Here is a 17,020-nt window from a genome sequence, read left to right as displayed (position 1 = left end):
TAAACCAAAAAATATAGTTGTTAAAGCATGTTTATGACCTAAACTGTAGTATGTATAAATTGACAACAGCAAAAATTTCCTTTTCTGCATGTAAAGATCAACCCTGAGATTAAGGGAAGATATAAATAACCCCTTCATAGATATCACATGCATAATGCACCTGGCTACTGCTCTAGAAGAGGACTCCCTTGTCTAGCAAGCACAAAAAGACCACCATCTCCTCTTGATATCCGAAGATCCTCATCAAGATACGTAATCAGAAGCCAGGACCCTGACCGCTCACCAGGAATGGGAATCTTAAGAGGTGGCTGATCAGAAATGGCTGTTGAAATATTAGCGACCAACTCCTGCAGCGGGTTAAGAGATTGCTGCACAGGCAACAGACTGATTTTTTGACCGAAAACTTCCACGTCTGCAGGAAGATCAATGCTTGGTTTTATCTCTGGAGGTTGCAGTGTACCTTCCTTAAATTCAACCTGAATATTTGGGTTAGAATATTAGTACCTTTAGAAGCAAATATTTCATAAAAAAGGAATTCCAAACTGCAAGGTGTTTCATGTCTAATATACCCTGTATTTGGATCCAAATTCAATAACACGACAATAATCATCATACTCAGCCTGTTCCTTTAAAATTTTTTCTTTCTCATAGACTTATCCCACCGTCAGATAATTCAAGCTGGTTAGTAGCATCAGATTCACCCCAACATCGGAAATGTCAAGTGGTGAACAGTTTCAGGAAGTATTAAATGATACTTTCCTAAACAGATTTTGTTCTTTGCTGGGTCATAAACTTCTTGTCTTTTTGCAATGTAGTCAGACTTGATTCTAGACATATCACTTAAACAACCAGTAAGGTTTAGTTTAAGATTTACCTGTATTCTTGAAGGAGTTCTAACTTCAAAGGCAGCAGAAGCACTGAAAGAGAAATTAGCAAAAGGGCTGGCCAATGTGGTGGAGTTCACAATAGAGAGCCTTTCTGTATCAATTGTTTGGCTTATACTTTTGACTTTTAACAAGGGAGTTGAACCAGCCGCCAGAAGCGGCAACAGCTCAGAAGATGCGGTGTACCTGATCAGTAGGAAGGAGAGTGAAGAAAAATTACCGAGTATGAACTATTGTTTTCCTGACATCAGAGATAATATATGGGCATGTGTTACTCATATAGTAGTATAATTTACGATCATGAAATCAGCAAGAAGGTTCCATTCAATGCTAATCCTCATTACATGTAATGGGGTTAATGTCAATGCTATCAAAAGGGCAGAAAAATGCATTTTTAGACCGAAAGAACATATTTTCTAACTCCATCCTCATCTCTAATTTGTTCCCAAGAAATTTTCATCTACAAAGCAAATGCAAGATAATATTTTTTATCTAATATAACAATTATGTTACTGTTAATATTACACTTTAGTCGTTTATTTATTTATAATTAATTACAATTTCAACTGTAATCTTTAAGATTTTATTTTTCTTTAAAAGAACTTTTGAGAAAAGAAAAAGCAATAATTTTGAGTGAAGAACAAGACACTCACAGCAAAACCCAGTAGCCATTAAGAAGCTGAGTAGCTTCAACAGGAGCTCGGGTGGGGTTCACCGCCTCCAACTGATTGACTAACTCCAAAACCTCAGCCCGTACCTCCGGCCCAGCACGAAACCCCAACTCCGTCCCATAAACCGTGTCCACCAAACACCTCTTCAAGTCGACAATCCTACTATCAAATCCATCCTCCTCCTCCTCCTCCTCCTCCTCCTTCTCCTCCTCGACCTCCGCCTCAGCCGATTGAGCAGCGGCGGCACTACCGTTACCCTTCTCCGCATACTGTTCCTCCCACTCGTCCTCGTTCGTCGGAGGATCCGAATCCGGAAGCTTGGTGGGTTCGGGTTCCGACCCAAGCTCCGTTTTCTCGCCCCATTCGTCGGTTATGGAAGAAAGTGGGGTCGGTTTGGAGTCAGAATCGGGTTCGGGAGTAGGGTCCGGTTGGGAGCTGGAAAGTGAAACAAGAGAAGAGAATCTGAAGGCTTTGTGGGGTTTAGCAGGAAAGGAAAAGGTTAGAGAGACGGGTTTGGGGGATTGAGAAAGGGAAGATCTTGGGGATTGAGAGAGGAACAGAGAAGAAGGCTGTGAGGTGAAGAGAAGGGCCATTTCTTTTGTGGGTGTGTGGCAGCTTTTGGCTTCGGGTTTTCAACTCCCTCACTCAGGGTTTCTTCATTGTTTCTTTTCCTTCTGTGGTTTTCAAACGCTAAAAACCAAAATTTTCTAATAAAAAATCTTAGATTTTTCTTATACAATGCTAGTTTTAATCGTAAGTGTTCAATGGACACATATTTACCCATGCAAATTATTTTTTTCATAAAAAAAAATTAGAGTTTAAAATAAAACGCATTAAAACTATAACTTTTTATCTTAATTTTCATAAAAACAAAAAAAAATTATAAACATTCAGGAAAAAAAAAGGATAAACTTTCGTATTCACTAAATCTATATGTAAAAATGATGTATACACCATGTATAGTTCCTAATCCTTTAATTATAGTTATAGGTTTGTTTCCCATGAAAAAAAAAACCATTGAAAGTTCATATAATATTACCATAATTTTGTCATTATTTTAAAAAGGAAAATTCTTCATCAAATTAGTTGTCTATTCCTTTAGCAAATGGCAAAAGGCCCAAATTAAAGCTTGCTGCTGTTGCTGCTGCTGCTGCTTGAGTACTTGTCAATCTTTCTGATGATGGAAATACTATTCTCTGAGTTCAACCAAGATGCTTTTGTTGCAGCAGCAGCAAAGCCAGCCTCCCGTCTTTTATTGTGAAACTGCCAACTAATTTTTGCACCTCATTGTTTGAGTATTTATGGGGTTTTTCCAGGCCATTCCCAGTCTTAATCAAAGGTTTTCGAATCATGGATGTTTTGACCCTGCCTGGTCTTGGGCCAATGGACCAAGGATTCTTCCCACAGCTTCCACCCTATACAAACAGGCCGGCCTCCTTTCATAACTCATGGCTGAAACACACACAGTGTTGGTGGGTCAGAAACCCTGTACCAAAACATAAATGTTCGCTCAATTATTTGAATACTTTAAATACAAATTTGAAGAATTAGTCATCAATGCGAAGTTGGGGGAGGGAAGCAACTTTGGGAAGGACCGAGATGCAACAAGCAAAGTCAGCAGGAGCAGCCCATCAAATGTGACAGTCGTGGGCCATTTTCTACACCCGCATGTGCGCAGTTGGACCATTTTATTTAATGAAACAAACACCGAGTAATGAAGAAAGACTTATGGTAGTAGTAATTTAATCTATAAACAAAGTAATATAACTTAAATTTAATCAGAAAATCATTGAAAGGAATTCAAATTCTACATTACATATATTCCGAAAACCATAAAGTAAAACTTTTACTGGTCAAAAACTTAATTAAAAAAATTATTTTGATCAAATCGAAGATATTTATCTATGCATAAATTAAAAATCGGATAACTTGAATTATAAAGCAAATGTAGTTATCATTGGCATCCATGTGGGACTTTGAATTATGGGTAGAATAGAATTGGGAGCCCCCTATGAGTGTAACCACACGAGTGCACTAGCTATTAATAGCAGGTCATGTAAACATAGGAGCAAGCCAACAAACACAAACTGTTCTGGTACAATTTATTGCACGATGAGTTAGTGATCTTAGTGCATCTCTCTGATTAATGGCTCAATCCCCATTGAAGAAGTAGTATTCCCTTATGTTTTATTAATTACATGTAGCAAAATGTCTTAAGATTTGGTCAGAAATTTTGGTACCAAACTTTCTCTCTCCAACAGGACCTGATTCAAAAGACAGCATCATGTGTTTCGATTTCTTGTATGTGTGTAGAAGTAGGAAGGCTAGAGTAATTAATCAGCTTAGGTTATGGCTTTGGTACTACCATCCAATTGAGCAAAAAAAGCATTTGTCTCAAACTCAATACATTTATTTCTCATTCTCAGATATCAATGCTCTAATAAATACATATGCATTAGCATTGATATCATGGATTCAATAAGCTTGCTTCCCCCCCCACTATGATCTCCCTTTAAAGATTTCCAACACACACCCAATGTTTGATATCCTGTGATAACATCAAATAGACATGAGTTTAAGGTTGTTTAGATTAGTTTTAGCATTAAAGTTGTCATGTTTAATTTCATAATTGCATGTTGTCATACTCATTTTGTCTGATTTTTTTGTATTTATCCTTTTTATGATTGATAATGAAATGGTTCTTGTATCCTAAAAAATCATTAAATGTATACGATGTCGATGGATTTCGTATCTACATAATAGTGAGTGTTTTTAACTTTTTACATGGAAAACGAGTTAAAGGGATTTCAACAAATACAAAAACATTTAATTATAAGTTGTCTCTTGATCGAGAGTCAATTTAGCTAATTAAAATCATGTTTAATAACAATATTTAATCTTGATACTAAATTTATAGTTTCTCATAAGTTTCGTGCAATGACATGAATAGAAAAGAGAATTTTTTTTTTCAATCAAAAAATAGTTTTATTAATATCATATAATTGATATTACCTTAATACGTTGATATAGCAGAGAATATTTATCAATCAAAGAAAGAGAATAATATACAAAAAATCTTATATGAGATACAACAATCAAAATAAATACGGGTCCAGTCCTAAATCTAAAATCAGAATAAACAAAATCAATTAAAGAAAATAAAAACTAATCAAAATTATATATGAAAATAAGGATGATATATTATATGATAGTACTTCAAACTTTGAATTGTTTACCACATGGAGATACAGGGTTACATCTCTATGAATGGTCGAAAATATAAATTGATTGAAAAGATACCGTTAAGATTTAAATTAAACACATTATCATGAACAAATCTAATTTACGAAGGGAATATAATTCATTTGCTCAAAATTAATTCAAATTCCCATTAAAACTAGTGTTGTTTTCAATGAAGTAGTTTCATAAATTCATTGTACATTAAAGGAAAACAAGAGAGAAAAAAAAAATAAAAAGAAAAAGAAAGACGGGAGGTGGCCCTTGTGATAATGTGGCCCTTTGGATATTAGCACAAAGCAGTCAAGAAAAACCCCCCCATTTATCTACTTTGGGGACCCACGTCAAGCAAGAATCAACGGCCTCGATCCATTGACCCCCAATTGGATGGACCCAAGGATCCCTAAACCGACGGCTTTGATCGTTTGACCATTTTGACATTTATCCTGACGATGAAAGAATATACAATAACTAAACAAGAAAAAAAAAACACACGAAAAGTAACGCACGCGAAAACGGAGAGCGTGGGTATATAAGGAATCAAAATCCGCTGATTTGAAGTCACGGTTTCCGCATGCGCGTGTGTTAAGGAGAAAGAAATTAAAAAGGATTTGACTTGGGTTGGGCTTTATTCTTCTTTTTCTTCGCATTGGGAAACGCACGGAAGAAGGAAGAATCCCCCCTTTATTACCAAAACGGGCACGTGGTAAAAAAAAAACAGTACACGGAGTAAGTGGCGTTGATCGGTTTTTACCACGTACGGTGAAAAAATATAAATAAATTTACTTCCCTAAATTTATTACAAGACGAAAGAGAGAGAGAGAGAGAGAGGCAGGGAGTGTCTGTTTCTGGTCTAGAAATCAAAGCAAAGCAAAAGAAAGAAAAAAGGAGAGATTATTTTCGTTTTTGGGTTTCTTTCTTTTGCAAAGAAAACACCGACAACATTGTTGGTGGTATTTACTCTTACATTGTGTTATTATTATTATTAACTCAATTTTTCCTTTTTTTGGGTTTTTTTTTTAAATTTTTTTTTGTGCTTGCTTTTAATTTCTCAAGCTTTAATTCATGGTGGGTTTTGATGTAAAAAGCCATTCAATCTTTTATATCTCAGTTGTTTTTTTTTTGGGTGGTGGTGGTGGTGGGTTTGAAGGTGAAGCGATAGCTTGTGGTCTTTTTCTTCTTTGAAAAAGATCACAATCATTTATTTTCAAATTCCCTAACTTTTTGCGTTTACTTTTTTAGAGCCTTAGTGTTCTTTTCTTAGTGATCACAGGCTGCTTCTTCTCTATGTTCTTTGCCCATTTTTCTGTTTTGTTTTGTTTTGGCTGCTGGGGTCTTTGTTCTTTGGTTCACTCAGTGCATGTTTAGTTTTCCTAGAAGGTTTAGTGTCTGAATTTTGAGATTTTTCCTTTTCTGATTTTTGGTCTTTTTGTTGTTTGAGATTCCATTTTTGATATGCTGCTTCAAGATATGTTGTTTGATCATAGAGTTGCACTGCTTTTTGTTGAAGCAGGACTGTTCCAAGTGAAGCCAGGAGTACACCATTTTAGGAGAAAATGTACGGGGATTGTCAAGTCATTTCTTCCATGGGAGGGAATGTGGTATCATCAGAAACCCTATTTTCATCACCGATTCAAAACCCTAATTTCAACTTCTTGCCATTCCAACCTTTACCTCCCATGATTCCCGTAAGTTGAGATCAATCAAGCAGATTTTCTTTCCTTTTTCTTATTCATATTTCCTTTTTTTTTCCTTCTCTTTCTAAGTCCTAACCTTCTGTTTTTGTGTGGGGGTGTTAAAACAGAAAGAAGAGAACGGGCTATTGATGAGAGGGAAAGAGGAGATGGACAGTGGGTCTGGGAGTGAACAAGTAGAAGAGAAGTCCGGGAATGAGCAAGAGAGTACTGAGCAACCCCCCAAGAAGAAACGTTACCATAGGCACACTGCTCGCCAGATCCAAGAAATGGAAGCGTATTTCCTCTTTTCTTTTTACTCTCTCTTTGATTTCTTAGCGTTGCTTCATCTCAAATCTTTTCTTCTCATCCTTGTTTGGAGAAAACAGATTAAGCAGAAAAAAAGGGTTTTATGATAATAAGCAAACGACATGCAAAAAAAGGGCTTTAAACAGATCGAATTGGAGAAAAGAAAAAATTGTCTCTTTCTTCTCATACAACAGTTTACCCTTTTTTCTTAGAAGAACAATGTTTTGTTTTGCAGCGTTTTTAAGGAATGTCCCCATCCTGATGACAAGCAAAGGATGAAACTAAGCCAAGAACTTGGCCTTAAGCCTCGCCAAGTCAAGTTTTGGTTCCAAAACCGTCGCACTCAGATGAAGGTGAACAACTAATCAGCATCTCTCTCTCGCTCATGGCTTTCGCTATCATCCCAACCCTAAAAATGCACCCAAACTCTTTCTCTACTACTTACTAAAACCCTTTGAGAGCTTTATCACCAAGCCAAACACGACTCCCAAGAAAACGCGTTTGAACGCTTTTGCATTAAAAACCATCTCAAACCCTAAACGGCTGAACCTGGGTACATGTGTTAATGCCCATCATCATAGCGCATAGCAACAGCACAAGAGAAGGATCTGTATTTATTTCGGGGGCCACTGCATGTAGTCTTCCATTTGCAATTACAGTCTGTATTCATAAATGTGGGCTGTGTTTGCGCATTAAACTCCTTTACCTGCAACATGTGCTTCCTAAAGGGTTCACAGATCAGTTACTGCAAAATAATACAATGCTAATTTAGTGCACTTAAAGTTAATGTTTTGCAACATAATAATGCTTTGATTTTCATTCTTTTTATTGTCTTTCTTTCCCTCCCTCCCTTTGGAATTTGTCAGGCTCAGCAGGATCGATCTGATAATGTTATACTTAGAGCTGAGAATGAGTCCCTCAAGAATGAGTTTTACCGGCTTCAAGCGGAACTCAGCAAACTTGTTTGTCCAAATTGCGGTGGTCCAGCTGTGCCTGGAGGGATTTCCTTTGAAGAGCTTCGGATAGAGAATGCACGACTTAGAGAAGAGGTTTTTCAACCAATATCGGATGAGTAACCTTTGATAAGTTTAATTAAGCAACATTTTCCATCAGTTAGAAGCAACTGCAATGATTTGTAATGGAACCTGGGGAAGTTTATGTAATTTTGACAATGTTGAGTTGTTTTCTTTTTTTTTTTTTCCAGCTGGAACGGGTCTGTGCTATTGCGTCGAGATACATTGGCAGGCCAATCCAAACAATGGGTGCAGCTCCTGCACTCATGCCACCTTCATTGGATTTGGACATGAACATATACCCAAGGCATTTCACTGAGCCTATGGCTTCCTGCACGGAGATGATGCCTGTGCCAATGTTGCCAGAAACAGCCTCTTTCCAGGAGAATAATCTGGTTCTGGCGGAGGAGGAAAAAACAGTTGCGATGGAGCTTGCTATGTCTTCCATGGATGAGCTTGTGAAGATGTGCCGAACAAACGAGCCTCTTTGGATCCGGAACAATGAAAACGGAAGGGAATTACTTAATCTTGAAGAACATGCCAGGATGTTTCCTTGGGCGCCATCAAATCTCAAGCAGCGCTCAACTGAGTTCAGGACTGAAGCTAGCCGTGATAGTGCAGTGGTTATAATGAATAGCGTCACTTTGGTAGACGCATTTCTTGATGCTGTAAGCTCCTTTCCTTTAATGTTGTGATTTTGGATACTTAATTCAAAATTTTTTATGAAAAAATAGCATAAATTTTATTGCAGAACAAATGGACGGAACTGTTTCCATCTATCGTTGCTAGAGCTAAAACTGTTCAAGTTGTATCAGCAGGTGTTTCAGGAACAAATGGTTCCCTTCAGCTGGTACAGACACATCTGCAACGCTACATTAATTTTCTTCACAATGCTCACACTCTTTTACATTCATTTTGTTTGATTTTATTTGAGCAGATGTATGCAGAATTGCAAGTCCTTTCTCCATTGGTGCCCACTCGGGAGGCTTATTTTCTTCGCTACTGCCAACAACAAAATCTAGATGATGAAACTTACTGGGCAATTGTCGATTTTCCCATCGATGGCTTTCATAACAACTTACAGGCTTCGTTTCCCCTATACAGGAGGCGGCCCTCTGGCTGTTTGATTCAAGACATGCCTAATGGGTACTCAAGGGTGTGTGTGCAAAAGAACAATCTGCTATTGTGAATCATCATTTTACATTCATGGAGATATAGGAATATTAGTCCTGAGAATATAGAATGTGGGAGTGTTCTTTCATTGAATTCACAAGATTTTTTCTTGCAGGTTACATGGGTTGAACATGCAGAGATAGAGGAGAAGCCTGTTCATCAGATATTTAGCCACTTTGTTTACAACGGGATGGCGTTTGGAGCACATCGTTGGTTAGCTGTTTTGGAGCGACAATGTGAAAGGGTTGCTAGCCTCATGGCCAGGAATATCACTGACTTAGGAGGTTCCGAAATTCTACTCATGCCTGCAACCAAACCTGACTTTTAATGATTTGGTTTTCAGTATTACATTCATGAAATATTTCCCCTATCTCTATCATTTTGCAGTGATACCTTCTCCGGAAGCAAGGAAGAATTTGATGAGACTTGCTCAGAGACTGATAAGGACTTTCTGTGTCAACATCAGCACTTCCAGTGGCCAGTTGTGGACAGCTCTACCGGATTCCGCCGATGATACTGTTAGAATCACAACGAGGAAAGTCACAGAACCTGGCCAACCCAATGGGCTGATTCTTTGTGCTGTATCGACCACTTGGCTGCCATATCCTCACGACCAAGTCTTTGATCTTTTGAGGGACGAACGCCGCAGATCTCAGGTTTCATTGAGCTTTGAATCTATTTTTGCTCTAATTCTTCCCAAAATGCTAAGTTAGTGCTGACTGCTGCATACTAAATACATTTGTGCAGCTGGAGGTTCTTTCAAATGGAAATGCCTTACATGAGGTAGCTCACATTGCTAATGGCGCCCATCCTGGGAACTGCATTTCTCTTCTTCGAATCAATGTAAGAATTTCCTTTTTGTGCTAATTAAAAGTTAAATTTCAAGCTCTTTCCTTCTCTCTTGTTTGGTAAACTATGGAAAAGAGAGAAAATTACACCCTTGTTTAGTTATAAATATTGTTTTAATGTAGGTTGCAAGCAATTCCTCACAGCATGTAGAGCTAATGCTGCAAGAGAGCTGCACGGACCGATCCGGTAGCCTTGTTGTTTACTCCACCGTTGATGTTGATTCCGTCCAGCTAGCAATGAGCGGCGAGGACCCATCCTGCATCCCACTACTTCCCTTAGGCTTTTTCATAACCCCAGTGGAACTCATCAGAGATGCTGGTGATGATCAAGGCAAATCAGTCCCGCCATCTGAAGAGGCAAGTGGACATATTTCAGGCAGTTTACTCACCGTTGGGCTACAAGTTCTTGCCAGCACAGTTCCATCAGCAAAGATCAATCTCTCAAGCATTGCCGCCATCAACAACCATTTATGCACCACAGTTCACCAAATCACTGCTGCCCTTAGTAGCAGTACTGCCCCTAGCTGCCCTGATAATGGAATTGGTGTACTAGGCTCTTGCACTGAGCCTGCTTCTGCACCAGAAAAGTAAATCAGGGTTTTCATACTGAATTACCCATAACATCCCCATTTTATGGATTTGAAGATGGGAAAGATTGGGGAAGTTATTGGTAATTTGTTAAAAATCAAGTGGTGGAATTCTCATATTAGTGTCAGTTTGTAGTAATGTGGTAAATAAGGGTCATTTTGTAACTAAGGAAGGGGGTAGGCTGTTCTTGTTTAGGTAGGGAAAAAAATTTGAGAAAGATGCATGTGTAACATTAGCTGTGGGTACTGTTGGGAGGGTAAAGGCTAAAACAAAATAGTAGGAAATCTCCATGTAATAGCTAGAGGGAGTCAAGAGCGCACCAGCTGTGACCCTTGCTTTCTGGTAAGGCCTAAAGAGATGAGACCTCACCAATCAGCAAGGGTGGTGGTTCGGGTATTGACTTCTGCTTTGTTGGCCTTTGTTTTTCTTTTTCCAGAATTTAATGCTCCTACTGATTATTAGTTCTATTCAAGCTATCTGTTTGCGTCCAATTTCCAATATTGATTGTCCTCTCTCTCTGTTTCTTCACGTTTACACTGTATGCATGTTCAGTAGTCAATGGTGATTGTATCTTCTTTCATAAACAAATAATCTTCATTATCTGTCTCATGATTATGACTTGCAATAGTCATGCTTTGGGGTCGATCTCCACGACAAGGTAAATTATTCAATACTATCAACGACGAGTTATCGTTGAATTAGGTGTGCAATTAATCCAAGAAAGTGACACAATCTTCGATTCCAGATAACAAAATGTGCTCCCTAAAGATGAACACATCCTTCTCCTTCCAAAAACAGAAAGTGCTATTCAAGAAAGAATTGTTTCACTTTTTTCCAGATTGTTAGGTTCATTACTACCTAGTAGAGGTATAGTTATGGTTTTGATTTCTAAGCTGTCAACCTGTACTACCCAATTAAGGTAATAGAATTTCAAGAAAGGGAAAGCTTAAGTTCAGCTTGAAAGCTGGAACAGAAATGACAAACACTCTGAGTAGACAATTTTTTATTTTTTCCAACCCTGTCAACAATAAAATTTGTTTTTGCATTTACGACTTTTAATCTGATTCGAGATGTGTTTCAAATGTTGATAAAATGATTCTTGTTTCGAAGAATAGTTTTGCAAGAATCACTTTCAACAATTAATAAGAAAAACGAAAAAAATCTACGTATCCCCTTTAATTATCCTGAATACAACATAATAATTAAATGTTTTTTACTGAATAACCAATCAACCATATCTTTGAAATGTTTATTTGCCATGACCCAATGCAGCGTGATCAATTACTCAAAAACAAAATGTATCTTATTGCAGCAAGGAAAGAGAGATCAAATAATACAAGTGATGTTTTCCTCTACATAAATATTGATGTGGTAACATCGGTTTTTACATCAGAAACCTCATCAGCTTCATGCATACATAGGCACCATTTCTTCCCTAGTTAATCAATAAGAAAATCAATTGAATGTAATTAAATACCCACAAAAGGAAATTCAATGGAATGTGGATTCAAAGGACAAAATTTCTTCACTCAAGAAAAAGATGATGCTTTTCCCAATTGTCCTTAACATTGTCAAAGTGGTAGGCACCGTCGTCTCTTAAGCTCCATGTGCAATGGGTGCATTTCAACGTAACCGTGAAGGCCCAAAAGGCCCCATGAATTTCATTGTTAATGTGAACGTAACACCACCGGAGGGGGAACAAGATTTCGTAGAATGTCCACGACGTCGTTTGCCCCGGTTCAAGCCTCTTCAGGCTTTGGTCGACACGATCAAACCCGCACTTGAGGTAAACGCTGTGGCTGGCTTCGTTTTGTATGCTCACCGTCACCCTTGGGAAAATCTCCTCCCTTATTGTTTCGGCGAATTGAGGCATGATTGCGGAAGATTGTGTAGGAAATGACATAAGTAGAATGCTGAACAATGTGAGGATTGTGAAATTGTGCTTACCGTCGATCATGGTGCAATGGCCACCCGCGCGGCCGGTACTCATCTGGCGACAACAAATAAAAGAAATCCAATTTATTGTGTTGCTTGCGGCTGAAGGCATATGTTATGATAAGTATTCATAAATTATAAATCAAATTAAGTCTGACACGTCATAAATTGTTAATTGGGTAAATTTTAAATATTTTTTTATCATTTTTGTGTCAAAACTTTTAAAAATTTATTTGAGGTAAAAAATGTTTATATTGATGATGGTTAAAAAGGGTGTCGGTTATTTACTCAAGGAAACTTTTCCCGACCCCAATTATAAATATTTTTACAGGGGACCCAAGGATTTTTGAAGTAATACCATGTCAATAATTTGTTTTTTTATTTTTTGTGTGAGGTAAACTATGTCCCACTAACATGACCATTATCTGCGACAACATTGACAAATTGACAACTTTTCCTCCAAATTTCTGTTGTTTCATCCATGGAATTCTTGAGAGACAAGGAGAGGGAATGGCGTTGGACCATAGGGTACCCATTTTTTGTGCTGTCTGATTCCTTCTTCTGACGGACCCAAGAGATACAAATTAGGAAGGTGCAACATCATGATCCAAAGGGCAAAGATTCTGTGTTTCGATGCGAAAGGGTCATCAAATCAAAACAGAGGAGCCAAATTCAAAGTAGTTGCTCTGCTTTGGACTTATTCGTTCATTAAAAGACGAGGTTGATTGAAAGTGCGGTGTTTTTAAAGTCATGTTCTTGGCCTAAAAACCATCACTGTCCATTTACCAGGTCAAAGTTCAAAGAAGAAGAAGAAGAAGAATCAACAATTTTCTCGACATCTTTGAGCAAATCATATCATTTTGATTCTAAGCTTCACAAAAGATTATTGAAAATTGCACACATCTTTTAAAACTATTGTAAATCAAAAGAAACTAAAGAAATGGTGTGTGCCTATTTCAGTTCAACTATGGGCTGCGAATTCTCTGTCTATGCTTTTTACCACTCTACCATGGGCGCCAATGGTTTGATTCAGGGTGCAAACTGAGGCCCAGATTGTATGTTTTAATGTGGCAAAATTAATTAATCAGCCCTTCCGTCAGTTGAGAATATTGGGATTAATCAATCCAAAAATATCAATAGATTGAGTACTCGTTATTTTTTGAAATATTTTAATTTAGATTTGTAATTATTTAATTAAAATAAATTCAAAATTAATTTAATTATAAGATATTTTAATTTTTTAAATTAAATTAAGTAATACAAGATAATTTAATATAAAATACTTATTAACATCTCTAATTATCTGTTTAATTTAATATTTTTTAACATAATATTAGACGTGACCATCTTGATTAAGTCGCAGTCGACAAATTCTAAGGTACCATCTTTCTAAAATGAGTTGCAAACTCAACCAAATCGACTCCAACTGGATTATTATTTTTAGTTTATATTTTTTAAAATGATATACATATGCTATTAAAAAATTAAAAGTTACAAAGTCGGAAACCATGGCAAACATGTTCCTTTTGATTCAATAATATTTAGTGCATGCTCTGACGAATCGTGACATTATCAATAATCTAACAAAATCACAATGCTTACGAAAGAAGATTTAAAAGAGCTTTGATGTCATAAGAAAGAATGAAGATACTAATCCGTGTTTGTTTAATTAAAATGTGAATGGGAAAATGGCTGGCCAATAAAAGGGCAAAGCTAAGCATGGAAAGGGTAGGATAGGAAAGGAAAGGGAAGGAAAGGCTGGCATGCTGAGGTGTAAGGAGAATTGGGAAAAATATAATATGAACATATGAGAGAAGTAGGAAATACTAAACAAAGAAAACCAAAAGGTGCAGCCGACAAAGTGACAAATTGAGAATCTTAATGTTCGATGGAACCGAACCCAAAATTGGCCTCTCATTTTGTGCCGTATCACCAAAACAGTAAGTAAGCCCAGAAAAGAAAGATGAATGGAAAAAGGGTTTTGCCCCCCTTGCCCCTACCCAATACTTTATCATATGTGGCATTGAATGACAGGGCCAATCTCTATGTGGAAACATGGTGCCTGCCACACACAGATCTGAACCCCTCGCGCTCTCTCTCTCTCTCTCTCTCTCTCCCTCTCTCCCTCTTACTGTCCAAAGCTTGAAAAAAGGCTTGGCTTTTGCTTTTTTTGATTTGCCTTTAGGGCTTTGGGGAGGAGAGCAACGTGGAGCTTTCCCTCTTGCCGTAAACAATTCATTCACTCGCTCACCCCATTTTTTGCTTTTGATTACGGAGGAGGAGAAAACATTGACCCATGAGCTGAAATTGATGCCAAAACAAAAAAAAAAAAAACAAAGAATATATCAGCATTGAAAGATACAAGTCATTTGGTCAAAATAGTATTATAAGATTTTGTGGTGTGTGTTAAGGTTCTTGAAATTCAAAGGAAAATATGGTCAGTGGATTCGACATGGTGGCTTGACTCTTTCAAAGCTAAGGAAACCCTTTTTTCTTCCTTTCCCATGAAAATGAGCAAAGGGTTGATTGGGTTTAGGTCCCTATACAAGTAGACTTGATTTGGTACGCTTTTTGAGGTGTCGGCTATGCTTGTTTGCGTCTGTCTCTTTCGGGTTTCGGAAACCAGCAGCTTCTTCTTAACCTTGTACTTTGTCTCCGTGCAGGAAAATCTAGAGAATGATACGAATGTTATGGGGTGGACTGGTTACTGTGAAATTGAAATTTTGGGTGGATTGTTTTAATTGGATTTTGAAATTATTTGTCTGCTTTTCCATGTGCAATTATTACCTAACTTGTGTATTAAATTACAAAATAAAGGGGGGAATTTGGGTTCACAATGGACTTGGTCAAGCACTCAATAGAAGCCATTTCCACACTTTGACTTGTACTTCCTCTCCCCCAAAACCCTCAATCAAACTTTAATTATTATAAAAATTCATTTACCAAAGTGTTTTGTGAGGCCTTCAAGTACTAATTTTGATTGTTATTTTTATTACTGTTTGCTTTTTTTGTAATTTGTTATTTCATTAAGAATTAAGTCTCAAACTTGTGACATCATTTGTTACAAAATCATTATATCTTATACGATTTATTAATAAAATTATTCTTGACATAAAAAATAATTCACCATATCAGTTTTTTCTTTTATTGAAATTTTTAAAAAATAAAAAATATTAATTATAAATGCATGAAAATTAGATTAGTTGTTCTTAATTTTATCTGTGAAACACAAGCACATGTTATTACAGTATATGTTAATGCCCACTTACATTACTTTTAGGTCATGATGCAATTATTCTAAACATTGATGCAAGAGGATCCCAAGTTCCCAATTTTAAACATTGTTATCAATGCAGGCACATGGAGTCTGTCAATTCCCATCAATGATGTAAATTGATGGATCATATCACACAAATTCCCTTTAAGCTTTAATAGTTTAGTTAAACAGTTGACTTTTTTTTTGGGGGGGTGAGGGGCATAATCCCATGACATCAAAACTTCTTCTTAGGCTTCATTTGGATAAGAATTCTGCATGTTCCTTTACCCTTTTTTTAATGTGAATGTGCTTAGTTTGTAGCATCTTTCCCTTCTTTGCCTCACAAATCATCTGCCTTTGACCAAATCATCAGGTGCCCTCCCAACCCTGTTTAAGTTATAACTTATCCCATCAAAAGATGAGAAAAACAGATAATTTGTCATAATGGTCACTGACTTCATAGAGACATTATCATTAGTTTTAAGCCCTGCTTTTTGAAAACTGTCTTTCAGCATGGGAAACCCAGATTCCTTTTGCCTTTGGTTCACTAAGATTTGTATTCACACCTGAATTTTTCATCTTTGCCAATGCCTAGAATCCTGACAAACTATAAACATAGCTGATAGGGTAAAGCTAGCCATGCAAGTCAAGCTCATTTTGCTTTCCCCCACTTGGAAGCAATTTTTTTTTTTCCTTCTCATTTAAGGCTTCTTCTTTTTTTTGGGTTTTCTTAGTACATTCCAGCTGACTGCGATTTTTTCAAGTTGAAGTCTCCTTTCAGGTCGTCCCAATCCTCTCAATTTTCATATCTTTATCTTTCGTTTTCTTGCTCATGTAGTCTTGTTACATGCTAGAGGGTTTTGCATCAGAACCCAAGGAAGTCTCCCCCACCACTTTCCCAAACCTTTGTTCAACATGACCTTGTCCCTGCCCAAGAGACACGACCCAATCCCACGACGCGCTTAATTTAGCTGATTAAGACACCACTAATTTCAATATTTTGATGTAACATGATTTGGAGTATCACCAACTTTTTCCCCTTAACATAATTTGCCTCCCCTTTAATGATTTTGATTGGTGGGTTTATTAGGGGCTCACCTTTTGTACTACATAATTTTTTATAATCTTCATCTAAAAAGTAATATATACAAATATTTAAAAATAAATAAATTTTAAATTCATTTCATTTTACTGTCACGCATAAAACATTTGTATTCTATCAACATCAAATTTAACAAGAGAGTTTGCAAAAACGTTAATTTCTCAAAAAGTATGCAAAAAGATTATAAAATTAGTTAATTCATGTAAAGGGTGTTGAATTTTATCCACAAGATACCTAATATCGACACGGATTCCTAATTAATTAGTGCTTTGTTGTTGCTATTCTTGTTGTTAGATTGAAGAAAAGAAATGCATTTTCTAATACGGATAGG

General features: G+C 36.9%; 2 protein-coding genes across 4 annotated transcripts; one reads left to right on the top strand and one right to left on the bottom strand.

The window, feature by feature from the left end:
* Positions 1-2,321, bottom strand: LOC110421525 (Plastid-lipid associated protein PAP / fibrillin family protein). The gene is made up of 3 exons (XM_021435159.2): positions 1,538-2,321; positions 875-1,070; positions 1-476 (listed from the first exon to the last, which is right to left on the bottom strand). Exons 1-3 carry the CDS (start codon positions 2,146-2,148, stop codon positions 165-167), a joined length of 1,119 nt encoding a protein of 372 aa, XP_021290834.1. The 5' UTR covers positions 2,149-2,321; the 3' UTR covers positions 1-164.
* Positions 2,322-5,612: 3,291 nt separating this feature from the next.
* Positions 5,613-11,005, top strand: HB-7 (homeobox-7). 3 transcript variants are annotated; one of them, XM_021441981.2, is made up of 12 exons: positions 5,613-5,745; positions 6,306-6,480; positions 6,597-6,763; positions 7,010-7,127; positions 7,641-7,823; positions 7,979-8,455; positions 8,539-8,637; positions 8,725-8,943; positions 9,076-9,244; positions 9,348-9,616; positions 9,708-9,803; positions 9,932-11,005. In XM_021441981.2, the coding sequence occupies exons 2-12, from the start codon at positions 6,349-6,351 to the stop codon at positions 10,397-10,399; spliced, it is 2,397 nt and encodes a 798-aa protein (XP_021297656.1). In that variant the 5' UTR covers positions 5,613-5,745; positions 6,306-6,348; the 3' UTR covers positions 10,400-11,005. The 3 variants fall into 3 exon arrangements, with proteins under 3 accessions (XP_021297656.1, XP_021297664.1, XP_021297648.1); XM_021441989.2 differs by lacking the exon at positions 5,613-5,745 and adding an exon at positions 5,919-5,942; XM_021441973.2 differs by lacking the exon at positions 5,613-5,745 and adding an exon at positions 5,949-6,172.
* The last annotated feature ends 6,015 nt before the right edge of the window (positions 11,006-17,020 follow it).

The sequence above is a fragment of the Theobroma umbraticum genome, unplaced genomic scaffold (genome assembly GCF_002168275.2).
Source record: "Theobroma umbraticum cultivar Fairchild unplaced genomic scaffold, ASM216827v3 scaffold_30.0, whole genome shotgun sequence".
NCBI lineage: Eukaryota > Viridiplantae > Streptophyta > Magnoliopsida > Malvales > Malvaceae > Theobroma > Theobroma umbraticum.
The sequence above is the reverse complement of the archived record's forward strand: the minus strand, read 5'-3'. Positions and strand labels throughout refer to the sequence as shown.